Source organism: Plasmodium falciparum (assembly GCF_000002765.6).
Source record: "Plasmodium falciparum 3D7 genome assembly, chromosome: 14".
Lineage (NCBI taxonomy): Eukaryota > Apicomplexa > Aconoidasida > Haemosporida > Plasmodiidae > Plasmodium > Plasmodium falciparum.
In genome coordinates this window covers 3,130,001-3,147,433 of record NC_037283.1, presented here as the reverse complement: position 1 = coordinate 3,147,433, position 17,433 = coordinate 3,130,001, and the positions used below count along the sequence as shown (strand labels likewise).

General features: G+C 17.6%; 3 protein-coding genes and 1 pseudogene across 3 annotated transcripts, besides 1 other annotated feature; all 4 read right to left on the bottom strand.

Annotated features, from left to right (window-relative positions):
* Positions 1 to 3,092: 3,092 nt before the first annotated feature.
* On the bottom strand, positions 3,093 to 5,359 carry PF3D7_1476400 (annotated as a pseudogene).
* Positions 3,093 to 5,359: a sequence feature (serine/threonine protein kinase, FIKK family, pseudogene).
* A 1,092-nt stretch (positions 5,360 to 6,451) lies between these two features.
* PF3D7_1476300 (Plasmodium exported protein (PHISTb), unknown function) lies at positions 6,452 to 8,294 on the bottom strand (the record flags this gene model as incomplete). Its single annotated transcript, XM_001348870.1, has 2 exons — positions 6,452 to 8,068; positions 8,193 to 8,294. The coding sequence occupies 2 exons, from the start codon at positions 8,292 to 8,294 to the stop codon at positions 6,452 to 6,454; spliced, it is 1,719 nt and encodes a 572-aa protein (XP_001348906.1).
* Positions 8,295 to 11,782: 3,488 nt separating this feature from the next.
* PF3D7_1476200 (Plasmodium exported protein (PHISTb), unknown function) lies at positions 11,783 to 13,483 on the bottom strand (the record flags this gene model as incomplete). The annotated part of the gene is made up of 2 exons (XM_001348868.2): positions 11,783 to 13,084; positions 13,247 to 13,483. 2 exons carry the CDS (start codon positions 13,481 to 13,483, stop codon positions 11,783 to 11,785), a joined length of 1,539 nt encoding a protein of 512 aa, XP_001348904.2.
* A 2,313-nt stretch (positions 13,484 to 15,796) lies between these two features.
* PF3D7_1476100 (early transcribed membrane protein 14.2) lies at positions 15,797 to 16,330 on the bottom strand (the record flags this gene model as incomplete). The annotated part of the gene is made up of 1 exon (XM_001348867.2): positions 15,797 to 16,330. One exon carries the CDS (start codon positions 16,328 to 16,330, stop codon positions 15,797 to 15,799), a length of 534 nt encoding a protein of 177 aa, XP_001348903.2.
* Between the last annotated feature and the right edge of the window lie 1,103 nt (positions 16,331 to 17,433).

Below are 17,433 nucleotides of genomic sequence, written 5' to 3'. Positions count from 1 at the left end.
ATAATCTATAAACACACAAACACAACAAAAGAAAAAACTAGGATTCTCTTGCTAACACAATTAAATAAATAAAAATGTACATGCATATATAAATATATACATACCAATATGCAGACGAAGAGAAATTTTCATAAAAATCATTAAGAGTTAAATGTGGCTTTATATAAATATAAAAATAATTGATCATATCATATAAACATAAATAATACAAGGAAACGAATAAAAGAACAAAAACTAGAAGGGGATACATTGAGCAAGAATATATATGTATAAAAAATAATAATGTAATAACTATTTAAATTTTTTTTTTACTTATAAATAAAACACATATAAATAAATATATATATATATATATGTATGTATGTCTTACAAGATATTAACATAAGTAATAATAAAATAATAAAAATATAAAAAGATAAGGAATAAAAAATTAGTAGATCTATTTAAATATATATTATGTAATCCATATCTATTGCGGGAGATCTAGTATCTTCTATTTACTATAAATTTTATATTTTATTCCTATAATATTATAAAAATATATCATACAAAGTACTTGGAATTAATATATATCTTCGTGAAGACCCACGAAATTATTATATATATATATATATATATATATATATATATATATATATATTTTCTATTTACGTTTTATTTTTTTCAATCTTGGCAAAAAACAGCTTCTTAAAACTTATTATAAAGTTGATATTAATTGGGAAAAAGAAATAAAAAAAAAAAAAAATGATGATGATGAAATAATATAAATATTCAGAGCAAGTTAAAAAACATTTATTTCAATCATTGGTAAAAGCATATATAATAAATATAAACAAACGAAAACAAAACATATATATAAATAAATAAATAAATATATATATATATATATATATAACATAAAATAATATTATAAAACATATAATTTTTAATGGTATAAGTTTATTTTTTGGAAAGTTGGAAATGTTTTTATAAAGATTTATATCCTATAATAAATAAAATTGCAGAATAACTTTTTATTTTTTTTTTATATAATTAAAATATAAAAAAAAAAAAAATATATGAATACATTCGTTTAAATATAAATATATATATATATTAAATACATTATGAGCATATTAATATATTAAATTTCTTGAAGTATTTTTTATTAATTATAATTAGGCGTACAACATTTTTTTTGATTACTAGAAATGCACACACTGATAAAATAAGGAAGGGAAAAAATCCATTTGTACTTTTTTTGTAATCCTTTTACATTTCCGCGATTATAATAGTAATAATTATGTTATTACTTAAAACAATATAATTGTTATTTTTTTATTATATATAAACATTTTCTTCTTTTTTTTAAATTTTTGTCTTATAAATTAAATAAAGTATAGGTCCCTTTATATATAACGTTTCCTTTACTTTTTATTTATTTATTTTTATTCTTTTTTTTTTTTTTTTTTTTATATCCACATATTCTCTACATTTATTTTATTTTATATAATAAAAATTTTCCACATTATTCTTATAATTATATTATTATATATTTACCATTTTTGTTTTTTTATTTTTTTATTTTTTTACAAAATATTACCATAATTGAAGTTATAATATAGTCCCTTCATACAAATAATAATATTCATACATATATATTTATATTAAGCAAATAAAAATTAAATAGAAAAAGAAATATCCCTCCAGTTTTTTTTCTTATGAAAAATAAGAATTTCAAAATGAATTCTATAATAATCTATTTCTCATATAGAATAATTCAAAAACTACAAAAAAAAAAAAAAAAAAAAATATTTAATATATATATATATATTCATCATAATTTTTATTAATTATTTAAATAATATAATTTTTTTTATTTAACATTTTTTAAGAATTTCAAATATTCTTATGTAAAACAATTAGATTTAAAATTTTTTTTTTTTTTTTTTTACACATACTATAAAAATGTTATGAAACATATTTAAATATTAATCATTATAAATAGAAACAATACATTTATTAATGTCTATTATACATTTTAATTATAAAAAAAAATATACTATGAAAATGTATATATGTATATATTAAAATGAATATGTGAAAAATATATATATACTTATATTTTTTCATATATGTTTAAAAAAAAAAAAAAAAAAAAAAAAAAGACATTAAGTTCTTTATGTCTTCTTCTTTTCTTATTCCTCTTTAAAAAAATAATTAATATAAAATTTTTACAAACACATATAATTATAACAAAGAAATATTATCATATTTCTTCGTCATAAAAATAAAAAAAACACATACATATCATACATATATATATATTTGGATGATCTAATTTTTGAAAATAAATTTAATATATATTACATAACTCTTCCTTTTTAAAAAAAATAAATAAATAAATCCCCCTCTTTGTAACACACCAATTCCGCCAATATATAAAATGTAAAAGCCAATTAAATAATACAAATGTAAACACAGAAAAATGTTAAAATATTGTCAAACAAAAATAAAAAAAGTGTATTTACAAAATAACCGTCAAAGAAAAATAATGTATCTATTAAACCTTATATATGTATATTTCCTTTGTTAATCCAAAAAAAAAAAAAAAAAAAAAAAAAAAAAAAAATTGAAAATTGAACAAATTGATAAAACGGAAGAAAAATTACATACATTTATATATTTATATTTTAATTAATTTTCTATTTTAATTTTCTTTACTATTTTATTTAATTAGATTTAAAAAAAAAAAAATATATATATATATTTTTTTTATTTTATAATATCATTATATTTAAAAAGTTATAGATAATTAAAAAATATACACATAAATTATATATATATATATATATATATATAAAGGAAAAAAAAAAAAAAAATTAAAATTAAAATCATTAAATAATATTATAATGAAATATAAAAACCCTATATCTATAATAAATAAGTAAAAACTAATTACTAGTAAAACTTATCCGTTTTAATATTATCAATACAAAAAAATAAAATAACGAATTTTAATAATATATTAAAATTAATAAAATAACAAATCATAATATTAGTATTTAAGAAATATAAAAATTTTATCATTTCCCAAAAAAATTAAATAAAATTTACATTATGGTGGACCACCATGGATCGTCATATATATCCTTTAGATTTAATTCCTTCCTAGATTCAAAATTTAATAATCTCTATAAAAAAAAAAAAAAAAAAAAAAAATAAAAAAAAAATTATTATATTTATATATATATATATAGATAGATATACATATATATACATATATACATATATACATACATACATACATATATACATACATATATATATATATATATATATATATATATATATATATATATATATATATAATCAAATCCATTTACCTTAATCATGGCTTTCAACCCTTCAGGCCAATTATCAGTTAAATCGCACTTATCCAAGTCCATTTCACATTCATTTATTTCATTAAAAATTTCATCTTTTGATGGATCTGAACAATCCCATAAATGGCCTTCATTCCAGATCCACATAAAGAAAATTCCAAGCATATATTTTTCAGCTGTTAAAACATCAAAATACCATTTTCTTCTTTCTCTTCTATCCCTTACAGAATTAGCATAATCAAAGGGACTACTTATCTTCATTTTACGATATTCTTTATATAACTTCATACACTCAGGAGGCATATAAGCTTCTTTGCCTACACATGGTACGCAGGATTCAAAAATTGCTAAATCTAAACTGTCATCTAAATGTCTTAAGCTAGTAGTATACACAGGTGTACTTTTACCTAAATCACATAAACGTACCTCATTATTCTCATCGATTAAAACATTTTCTGCTGATAAATCTAGATGTGCTAAACCTGCTTCATGTAATCTTGTATATAAATTTAAAGCTTTATAAAGAATACTCTTTTTTTCTTCAACAGTTAAAACTAAATCATCATCATCATCATCCATACCAATATCTAGTCGTTTTTTATCAATATAATTAAATATATCTTGACCATATAATTCAGAAATTATTACAATATTTCCTTCAATGTTACTTTTTAATCTATTACGCAAAATATAATTAAATGCACCTAAATCATTAAAAGCTATTTTATGTAAACTCTTTTTATTTTCTCAAATCGGATCATATAATATTTTATATAATTTTGGTGTTATTCCTGGATGATATTCCGTTAAAAAAGCAGAAGCGACAGCTTCCATTACAAAATTTTCAGCATTTACTAAATATTCCCCTCGATATCTAGCCATTTTATCAAATTGTTTTACCCATATTTCTATAGGTACCTTTTTAATAAATAATTTTACATCTTCTGTATTTTCATCTGGATTTCCTTTAATAACTGTTGTATACATTTCTTGAACTCTTCCACTCTTTTTACTATAACCAATTGTTGGTATAGGTTTTAATTTCCAATCTGGATATTTCACACCATTTATTGAAAAATTATCATCATCATAATGTAACATTTTACTTAAAGCCTTTTTACCTAACGTCCAATTATATACAGTCTTAGAAGTCGCTGCTTTTGCTAATCTACTTCTACATTTCAATATCTTTTCATCAAGGGTTTCTTCATGTTCTTCTTCATTACTTTTTTTACTACTTTCTATAAAAGGTATATCTGTGATATCAATTAAAGGTGATCCATTTTCTTCTATATCTAAAGTTGGAATATCGATAGTACTTCTATTCGTACTTTTCTGTTTTTTATCTTTAAGATTCAAATCGTTTTTAAGTAGATAATCCATTATATTCTTATCAGGTTCTTCACAATTTCTCTTCTTTTCTTCACCTCTTATCCTATTAAAGATACGAGTAAATACACTTCTATTTGATCCATTATTCACAGACTCTATTTCGCAAAGACCCCTCGAATATCTTGAAATAATTTTGTCCTGTAAAATGGACCCTTTACTAAGGCTGCTCAAATTCTAAAACAACAAATAAAAAAATAATAAATAAATATAAACATAAACATAAATATAAATATAAACATAAATATAAATATAAACATAAATATATATATATATATATATATATATATGTATATTTTCATTTATTTATATGCTGGTAACATTCAATACATACACATGCGTGTATAAACATATTGATAATCCTTTCACTTCTTTCTTACCTCTATTTTTACATATGTGCAGCCAATAGTAAGTATTACAAATATTAATAAGAATAAGTTACAATATAATTCTTTTGGTCTCCATTTTGCTTTTTCATTTTTATCTTTTTTCGCATTTTTTTCACTATTCAATGAGTAAATGCAGTTATTTTTTTTCAAATTTGAATTACTATATATGAAATATTCCACACATAAAATAGAATACCATTTCCTATGAGGAATCATATTTTTAATTATTATAAAATAAGGGCGGGAGAAAAGGAAAAAAAAAAAAAAAAAAAAAAAAAAGCCATGCAAACAGAATATTTGATTTATTTATATCTAAATATAATATATGCATAAAAAAAAAAGAAAAAAGAATACTTCTTATATTTATTTATAACCGTATTTATAGCTTTTTATTTTTTTATTTTTTTTACATATTATTTTTTTAATAATATTATTATATGACATAGAAAATGCTAATCCCTTCAATATATATATTATTATAAATAAAAAAAGAATAAATAAAATGTTTCCATTAATATTTTTTATATATTTTTTTAATATTTTATTATTTTTTTTTTCTCTACTACAATTTTTAAAATGAACCTTTCAACTTTTTTTTCTATTATAAGACTTTATTTTCATATTTATTTATAATAATTTATTTTTTTTATTTCAATGTATTAATTTTTATTTTAGATCCATAAAAAAAATAAAAATAAAAATAAAAAAATATATAAATATGAATATATAAAAAAAAATATATTGATTTTATATTAAAATTATAAAAGATCTTTAAAAATAAAAAAATAATATATATAATATATATATAATATAATGTATGTATTTATATATTTAATAAATAAATATTTTCTTGTATTATATTCCTATATTATATAATATAAAAAGATACGTATTTTTATTTGGATTATATAATATATAATATATATATTAAAATGTTCATTCATTTTATTTACATTGGAAAAAAAAAAAAAAAAAAAAAACATTTAGGCATAAAAATAACATATAAATAATCAAATGAAGAGATAACAAAATAAATAAAAAAATATATGTTTATTTTCATGCTATGTATAATAATTTTATATTCTATATTCCACAAAAAATATTTTATTAATTAAAATGTTCACCAATATATATATATATATATAATAACATATGGTTATTTCCCCTTTAACTAATCACCAAATAGACATAAATAAATAAATAAATAAATAAATAAATAAATAAATATATATATATATATATATATATATATATATATATATATATAACCGTTTTATTATTCCTAAATATTATTGATAAAATATTCCCCTAGACAAGGGTTCTTCGAAAATTTTTCTTTTTCTTCTTTTGTTTTCTATGCTGTTTACCATATGAAAATTTCATACGTGTTTCTCCAGCATCGCTTTCTTCTTCATAAACTATGGGTTTGTTACCAAAAGAATATTGATCTTCTAATAAAGAATCATCATCTTTTACGTCAGTTACTTTTGGTACTGATTTATCTCCTTGTGTTTCACCTGCATCTAATAATTCTTCTTTTTTTGATGAATATGTCTCTATATTTTTTTCCTTTGATGAAGAATCTTCGCTATTTAAAGAAGAAATATCAGAATAAGATGATGTATCATCAAAATATGTTGCCATACTTTCATCATCAGATACATTAACTTCTTCTTCCTTTACATGTTTTTTTTTTTTTTTTTTGTGAACTTTCACATTTTCATATTTTTCTATAAATTCGTTAGCATTATATTCCTTTGGTTTCTTTACACCATCTTCTTCTGTGTCAGCTACATCGTCTTCATCATATTGTATCCCAACTTTTCCATCATTTTCTTTAATTATATCTTCTTCTTTTTTTACGTCTTCTTCTTTTTTTATGCCTTCTTCTTTTTTTGTTTCTTCTTCTTTCTTTTTCTCATCTAATAATAACTTTGTATCATACCATTCCGTCTCAGCATCATCAACATCAGAATCTATATGTTTAATTTCATTCGTATTTTCCTCCAAATAATAATTTACATCACTCATATGCTTGTTATCCTTGATAAATATTTTATCATTCATTTCTGGATAATGATTTTTTTTTTTTAAATAATAATTTAAAAATTTATTTTTCTTTTTTTCATTTTTCTTTTCAAAGTCCATTTTATACATTTGCGCTATTTTACTATTTCGTAATTTTTTTTCTTGCAATTTTCCTTTGAATGCATTAATTATAATTTCTTTATTTTCTTTTTTAATATTATTTAATAATTGTCTATAAATTAGTTTTGTACCTAATACAACAATTTTGAATTCATCTAATTTAATATGACCATGAACCAACCAATCATCAAACATTTCTTTCAATAAATGTTCTACATTTTTTTTTTCAGAAAGATAATTTGAATAACAATCCTTCCAAAGATCATTTGTAAAAATATTATCTTCCTTATATTTTATTTTCATATGCATTAACATTTTATATATTTTTGTAATCATATAAAAATATTTATTTTCCTCATTTGATTTAATATTTATCCATATATATCTTAACTCCTTCTTATCAAGTGTTTCATCATTCAATTCTTTTATTTTTTTATTATATTTAATATCTTTTAAATTGTTATATGTACCTTTTATATTTTTCTCATCAGATAAATAAAGTTCATAAGTTTTATAAACTTCATCATTATATAAACCTGAAAATATGGATTCATATTTTTTTAATAAATTAAAATTATTATCATTATTAGTTAATATCTCTTGTAGTTTAGGTTCAATTTCCTTCTTTGTACTATTAGCCAAATCATTCACATTTTCTAAAGACACAGAAAAATTTAAATGTTTATCTACATTATTGTTTTCATATAGTTTTCTTCCTAATGCTTTATTAAATGGGATTATATGAAAACCATTATCTTCATTTATTAATGACACATTCTAAAAAATAAACAAATATTTAAATGAACACATATACAAATAGAAATAAATAAATAAATAAATAAATATATATATATATATATATATATATATATATATTATTTCATATCCTTTATTAGATTACGTGAAGGAGCACATATAATATCCCAGCAAGAATAACTATACAATAACTTTGAAGTCTAAACAATTTAAACATATTAACTACTTTTTCTCCTCGATACAACATATATATATTACCCTTTTTTAATTAACACAGTTACTATTATTATTATTATTTATATATTAAAGCGTGTCAAAAAAATTTAAACAACTATCACTTAAAAGATACATATTGTTAAATATACATATACACATATATATATATATATATATATATATATATATATATATATATATACAATAAAATAAAAATATTATATGTTTTTTTTTTTTTTTTTTTTTGTTTTTTTTTTTCTTTTACTTTATAAAATTCAAAAAAACAAATATATAATATTTAAAAACCAAGTAATATAAAATGACATAAATATAAATATATATTTATATATACAACGTTTAAAGAGACAGGCAATTATTTATTTTTTTATAAAAATTAACAAAATAATAAAACATAAATATATACATATATATATTATATTTTAATAATAACACATTTATTATAATATTTATATAAATACATTTTTAAAAATATAAATATAGCATAGTAAATTATGCTTCTTAAAAAATATTCTTTCACAAAAAAAAAATTTGTGCAGAAAAATTAAATAAAATAATAATAATAATAATAATAATAATAATAATAATAAACAAATAAAATAGTATAATACAAACAACATATATAAAATATAATTTTATTACATATAAAAATAATATTAATTTTAATTTATACTATTCAATTAATTTTTTATTTCATAAAAATACCTATAAATATTTAATTATTCCCATATATTTTATGGTTTATTTAATATTAATGTGCACCTTCTAAATAAAACAAAATAAAATATTAATTAAACAAAAAAATTCATATTTATTCATAGGATAAATCTATTATTATAAAGGAGCAGTCTAAATTTAATTTCTTTTTTTTTTTTTTTTTTTTTATAATTGCATATTATTACATATTTCATAACACATTTATAAAATATTTATGCATGTGAAGAATATTATAAAAATTTTACACATAACAAAAAAAAAATAAATGAATAAAATCATATTATATATATAATATAATATATATGAAATTACTACAAAAACATACTAATTATTAAACGGAATACAAATGTAAAATAATATATATATATATTCATAGCTTAAAAAAATAAATATTACACGTTTATAATTGTAATTATAAATTTATATAATTGTTATATATTTTTTTTAAGCCTTATAAATATATATATATATACAGAATACATAAAAAATTGATTTTCTTAAAAATTTTAATTTAGTTTAAATAAATCGCATTAACAATATTTAAAAATTTATCTATTTTTTATTTTTTTTTAATTTTAAATATATTATACAAGTCATTCAATATATATATTTCCTCTTTTTGTCTCAAATAAATATGTGTATATTATTATAGAAGTGATGTCAGATCATATGTTATAATAAACATATTTATTTAATTTGTGTCTTTTTTAAAATATGTATATATATATATATATATATATATATATATATATATATTTATATTTATATTTATATTTATTTATTTACTTGTTATAATTATATACATGTACATATAATACATATATAATATTTTTTTAGTACAATTAATTTTTTTTTTTGAAGATACCATTTTTAATACTTATTCCTTTTTAAATTGTGTAAAAGAAATAATTCATATATTTATTTTTATACAACGTATGTTACAAAATCATACATTATATTATTTATTTAATAATTTTTATTTATTTATTTATTTTTTTTTTTTTTTTGAGCTCAATTAATTTTGTCCTTTTTTTCAAAAAAATATAAAAAAAGTATATGTTTTTTAATAGCAATATATATAATTTATAATATAAGCATATTATTCCTATATTTATTATCAGAAAAAAAAAAAAAAAAAAAAAAAAAAAAAGTGTTCTATGTGTGCATATACAATACAAATAAAAATAAAAAAAATATATACATATATTTTATAAAATATACTGACATTAAGGAAATAATATAAAAGAAAATTGTCATTTTATCATATTTTTTTATATGTTTTTTTAATTAATGAACCTAGAAATAATTATTAAAAGCAACAATATATATATATATATATATATATATATATATATGCGTATAATTAATCTTGTATATATTAATTTTATCACTCTATTTTCTTTATTTTTAAAATATGCATGCTTCCTATGTAAAAATGTATATATTATTTCTAGTGTACATACCCATATATAATAAAATATAATATAATAAATAAATAAATATATATATATATATATATATATATATATTCATATACATATATCTTTTTTATTTTTTAAGAATAATACAGCATAGGTTGTGTTTTAGTAATATCTTTATGACAAACTAAAGGATCAATTTTATTCTTTGAAACAAATTCATAATTTGTAGAAAATGTAATATACAATATAAAATAAATATTATAATATGTCATGTAGAAATTTGATCAATAATTATAATTTCACGCTACTTAATTTTGTTAAAGTAGTAAACAAAATAATTCATAATCCTTAAATGATCGTCCTTAAAAAAATATATTCATGGAAAATAACATAAACAGAAAAGTATTGATAAATATATATATATATATATATATATATATTTTTGTCTTTTTCCCTATTTAAAAATGATCTTATTAAAAAATTTTTTACAAATATGTTTTCAAAAAAAAAAAAAAAAAAAAAGAAAAAAAAGAATTTAAACAAAAAAGGAAAAGAATTGATATTATTTATGTGATCATATACGTATATATAAATATATATATATATATATCATAAATTAATTACTTAAAAATAATAATTTTATATATATTAAAACATTATCATTTTATTTTCCTAGGAATAAAACAGAAAACATAAAACTAAAATGAAAAATAAATATAAACAAACTAAAAAATGAAAAATAAATATAAACAAAATAAAACGAAACATAAAAATACATTATATAACAAAAAAAAAAAATAAAACAATAAATTTTTTTTTATTAAATAAAGCACACACAACAACTTTTCACAACATAACATTTATCACAATATATATTATATATATATATATATATATATTAATACAAATACATGTAGTTTTTCTTGTTTATTTTAATTTATTTAACTTTAATTATATATATTTATATTTAGACATAATATTACATTGGTATTTTAATATAAATAAATAAATATACATATATATAATACATACATATATATTATGTTAAAAGAGGTATAAGGTTTATTTATACATATCAAAGTATAAATTACATTAAATGGATTCATATATTTTATAAAATATATATAAATAAATAAATACACATATATATATATATATATATATATATATATATATATATCTTTATATTTATAATATACCTTTTAAAACGCACATTCATTTTCGTCCACTTTAAATACAAATTAATCACTTTTTTTTTTTTTTTTTTTATAAAATTATTGCATTTCAATGAATAAATAATATATACATACCTATATATATGATTGTATTTCTCAACTCATTTATGATTTAATTTATAATGGATTCATTTCCAAGTTTTAATTTTATTTTTAGTTTCCTTCTTTTTGTTTTCTTTATTTTTTCTTTCTTTTTCTTGTTCCTTTTCTTTTCTTTTTCTTTCCTTTTCTTGTTCCTTTTGTTTTCTTTGTTTTTCTTTTTCCTTTTCTTGTTCCTTTTCTTTTCTTTTTCTTTCCTTTTCCTTTTCATTTTCCTTTTTTTTTTTCTTGCTTGCTTGATCTAAATTATTATATTTTGCCTTCCTATATTTAGTAATTTGTTCGTTTAGATATGTCTCACCCTTATCATGAATTTCGTCTCTTAATTTTGAAAACTTCTCCCTACTTTGAGTTAGATAATTTTTATATGCTTCTTGAGTCAAATTTTTCTTCCTAATAAAATTATTATGATCTACATTACACTGAGTTTCAGCATAACTTTGACTATGTCGGGCATCACTAAGACAATTTTTCCAAATATGTTCAGTTTCTTTTGCCGTTAAATTATACGTCTCTAATAAATCATGATAAACTGTAAATAAATCACTCACGGTGTCCTCAAATAAAAATCTTTCTATTCCTCTTAATTGATTCCATAAATTATGCATTTCTTTTGCGCTTAAAACTGAGTCCAAGGAATTTAATATTGCTTGAAAATCTTCTAAGGATATTTGAACAGACAAATTATTATAGTCTATTGTTTTATATGCAGGTAAATCTTTATTATTTCCTTGATTTCCTTTTCCATTTTTTTTCTCATTTTTATTTTTATTATTATCATTATTTTCTTTCTCATTTGGATTTTTTTCCTTTTTATGTTTTTCTTCTTCTTCTACTTTTTTTTTATTTTCATGAATTTTATTATTAGCGTCGCTTTTTTGGTTCGTAGTATTCTTGTTCTTTTCTTCTTGTTGGGTATTATTTTTAATATGACTATTTTTATTATCACAAACTTTGTTAGTGTTGTTCGGTTTTTTCACGTCAATCTTAGTTGGTACATTTTTGTAATTCTTTTTTTTCATATCTTCTTCTTCTTCGTCCTCATCATCATAATCATCATCATCATCGTCATCGTCATCGCCATCATCTTCTTCATCTTCTTCATCATCTTCATCAAACTGAAATCCATTTTTTTCTTCTTCATCATCCCATTCCATAAATTCTTTTGGGATATAGTAATTTGATCCATGTAATATTTCTCTGAAGCTAAAATATGGATTGTTGCTACATAAAGGAGAATAAAGGTTGAGGTAGCCTTCTGATAAACATCTTGAATCAATACACAATGTTGATACTAAGCCCTCATCTTTATTACCATGTGTATGGATATTCTACGTAAAATAATAAACAAATAAAGGCAAATATATATACATATATATATATATATATATATATATATATTTATGTGTACTCAAATGCATAGGTGCATTATATTTTTATAAATATATTTATTTTTATTTTTATTTTTATTTTTTTCTTGCATTTCCACTTACAAATAATAAACAATATATTATTCCAACTATACTTAAAACATAAAAATAAGATACTAAAAGACGTGGAAATTTATTTTTATTTAATTTCTCATTTTCCCTCAAATCACATTTAACATTAAATGAATTATTCATAATTTCATTACACTTTCTATAGTACTTCCTATAGCAAAATACACTATTTTCATTAATATTAATATTCTTCATAATTTTAATAATATTTATATACCTAATACACATATAATATATATATATATATATATTATATGTATATATATGTATATAAGTAGAAAATTAATAAAAAAAAAGTATTATACGTATATATAAATAAAAACAAATAAAAATAAATAATTATATATATATATATATATATATATATATATATAATTACAAATATTTATTACACGTTTGTCATACAAATACTAATTTTGTAACACAAATTATTATATAATATATATACTTGAAACATATAGAACTTTTTACAAATTTTCCAAAAAAAAAAAAAAAAAACTATTTCAAATATACAAATTAAAATTTTTATAAACAAATTAACTATATTTTTAAATAAACAAATAGCTTTTTTATATAAATTTTTAATAGAAAAACAAATAACAAATGGATAAAAATATTACACTTTTTCTATATACAAAACTATTATACTATAAAAATTTCCAATCATTATACCCTATAAAAAGGTATAAATTGAACTATATATATATACAAATTTTATTACAAATGAGTATTATATAATTTTACAAATAGCATTTTCTTCAGTAATTAAATATAATAAATATTAAATAAAACAAGAAATCCAACAAAAAAAAAAAAACAAATAAACCCCAAAAAAAAAAAAAAAAACAAACAAAACCCCAAAAAAAAAAAAAAAAAAACAAACAAAACACCAAAAAATAAACCTAAAAAAACACCAAAAAATAAACCTAAAAAAACACCAAAAAATAAACCTAAAAAAACACCAAAAAAAAAACTAAAAAAAAAGCAAAAAACCCAACAAACAAAAAACACAAAAAAACACTAAAAAAAAAGAAAATAATGAAAAAATGAAATACATACAATATATATTACTTCCTTATCACTTTATTTCCATCTTTATTTCAATATAATATATTATAATATATAAATTTTTTTCGGGTTAGGGAAGGGAAAAAACGAGTATCTTTCATTCCTTCATATTTTACTACAAAAAAAAAATACTCTATATTTTTATATAGAACCCCCATTTTTTTTTTTTATTGATATATTTATATATATATAATAATAACATACTATATATTCAGAATTAAAGTCTTTTCCTTTTCATACAAATGTATTATTATATTATATATATATATATATATATATATATATATATATGTGGTATATTTACTTATATTTTATTTATTTTTTTTAGTTATATTTTCAAAACATTACACTAATTTTTCCATTTCTTTTCTAATTTTTCTTCATTCTTTTTTATGTTCCATAACGAATTATAAATAAAATAAAGATGAATCCCTCGGTTTATAATATATGGGGAGAATAATAATTTGCCTGCATTGGTATTAGGGTAATGATATAAAAAATACCTTATTTTTCTGGCTTTCGAACTTATTTTTTCTTAACATGATTTTTATTATATTTTTTATCACATTATTGATTTTATATGACATTTATTTAAAATAATATATGAATAAAAATATATATTTTAAATTTTCAAAGGATTAAATGAAAAAAAAAAATAAACTCAATATTTAATTCTTATAAATTGGATGATAAAAATTATGTTTGAAAAGTTTTTTATAATATCAGAAGTATAAGCATAATTGATTATTATTAAATGGAAAAATAATTTTTGCATAAATATATATATATATATAATAAATATATATATTGGCTTAAATTTTTTTTTTTTTTTTTTTTTTTTTATATGTATTTATTAATGAGGTTTCCAAAAATTAAGTATCCAAAATTTATTTGTAATTTTTTTTCATGTTATTAAAAAAAATAAATTTTAAGAGAAACATAATTTTTTTTATTTTAAATATAAATTTTTAATCATGTGTAATAAGCATCTTAATTTGGTATAAAATAAATAAATATATCTCTATGCATATTTTTTATATGATAATAAGATGAAAAAAAAAAATATAAAATTAGTGCATACCGTTCCAAATTGACACATAAGAAAAAAAAAAAAATTTTAATAAAAAATAAAAACATTTATGTTGTATATATATGAAGTAAGTTATTATGTTTTTTTTTTTTCTTATTTTTTTTTTTTTTTTTTTTTTCTTTCTTATTAAATTGCTTCAGAAATAAGTTTAAAAAAAAAAGTTTTAAAAAAATCTTAAAAAAATTAACAACTATAAAAAATCTTAAAAAAAACAATATAATATATATAATATAATATATAGGTGCAATATTAAAAAAAATTTAGTACATTATTATTACCTTCATACTTTTTGTACAGAAAAATTTTCATCAGACAATCGTATTATATATTTATATATATTTATTTATTTATTTATTTATTTATTTATTTATTTATTTAATCCCTTATGAATAATAAGATAAAGTTTTAGTATAATTTCTCATAGAATTTCTTATATTATATAATACATATTTACTCAAACTTTGTATTTCCTTCATATAACCATCTGTAATTTTTATATTTTTATTTTCTATTTGATATATTAATATCTTTTGTATTTCTTCTTGAGATGGTATTATTTTTTCAATATCTTCAATTTCGTTTTTGTAATTTTTTCTAGTTTTCCATATTCCAACTGCTATAGTTCTATTTAAAATACTATCTATATCCTTACCAACTTCATCCCAAATAGTTTTCTTCTTTTCCTTAAAATGGCTATTAATACCCATACCAAATATAGCTATTCCAAGAATGGCACTTAAAGTACCTATAACTGAATAAACTAATTTCTTCCTTCTTTTTTTGTTTAATAATTTATCTGGATTTTCTTTTAAGAGCATATTTTTTTTTTCCTTTAATTCATTGCATACATTTCCACATCCTAATAATCCAATCATGAGCATAATGAAAAGAAAAACATATACTTTAATTAATTTCATTTTGTAAAAGAGGTATCAAATTATAACATAATCGAAAGGTATATTATGTTCACCGCACATACGTATAAATAAATAAATAAATATATATATATATATATATATATATATATATATATAAATATATATATATATTTATATTTATATTTACATTTACATTTATTTATTTTTTTGTTTATAAAATGTTTTCATAAAAAAAAAATAATTATAATAAATACATGTTGAAATTTTTATTCCTTTTTCATATCATATTTTTGCGAATTAGTAAAAACAACAGATTCTTTTAATCTACACATTTTATTTAATCCTTATATAAATAAAAAAGAAATTTTATTTGATAATATTTATTCATTTTTTTGTCATTTTATTTTATTTTTTTTTTTTTTTCTTGTTATACTACTAACCATTATAATGTGGAGTATTTATATTTAGTATAAAAAATGTTTAATATCAGACATAGATTGCATGCTAATTTATAAATGGACAAAAAAAAAATGAATAGTCAAAAATATAAATATAAATATAAATACAAATATGTATATATATATATATATATATATATATATATATGTAACAAGCAAGGAATTTATCAATTTTATAAAAATGGAATAAAAAAAAAAAAAAAAGCAAGATTATTTCTTTATAATTTCTATAAAAGTATTCTAACGAAACCACTTCCCGAATTAATTCCGACATGTAAAAGTTTCAAATTATTTATTAAAATAAAAATATTTATATATAACCAAGGACATATATATGTATATACATAAATATATATATATATATATATATATATATTGCTTATATTTTTTAATTTTCTTTTTTTTTTATCTTGTGTCCAGTTTATATAAATAAAATTTTATCACATCAAATGTTCATATACTTTTATGAAACCATTAACAGAACAAGACATATTATTTTTCATAAGGATGACACAATATATTCATTAAAGGTACTCATTTTACTATTTACATTATATATTTATTCATAAGAAAATATAAGTAGGAATATGTTATGTATGAAAAAGCAAAATTACATGCATATTAAAATTTTTTTTTTTTTTTTTCCAATCATTAAAAATAATAAAAAAGATTAATCTTAAAAAT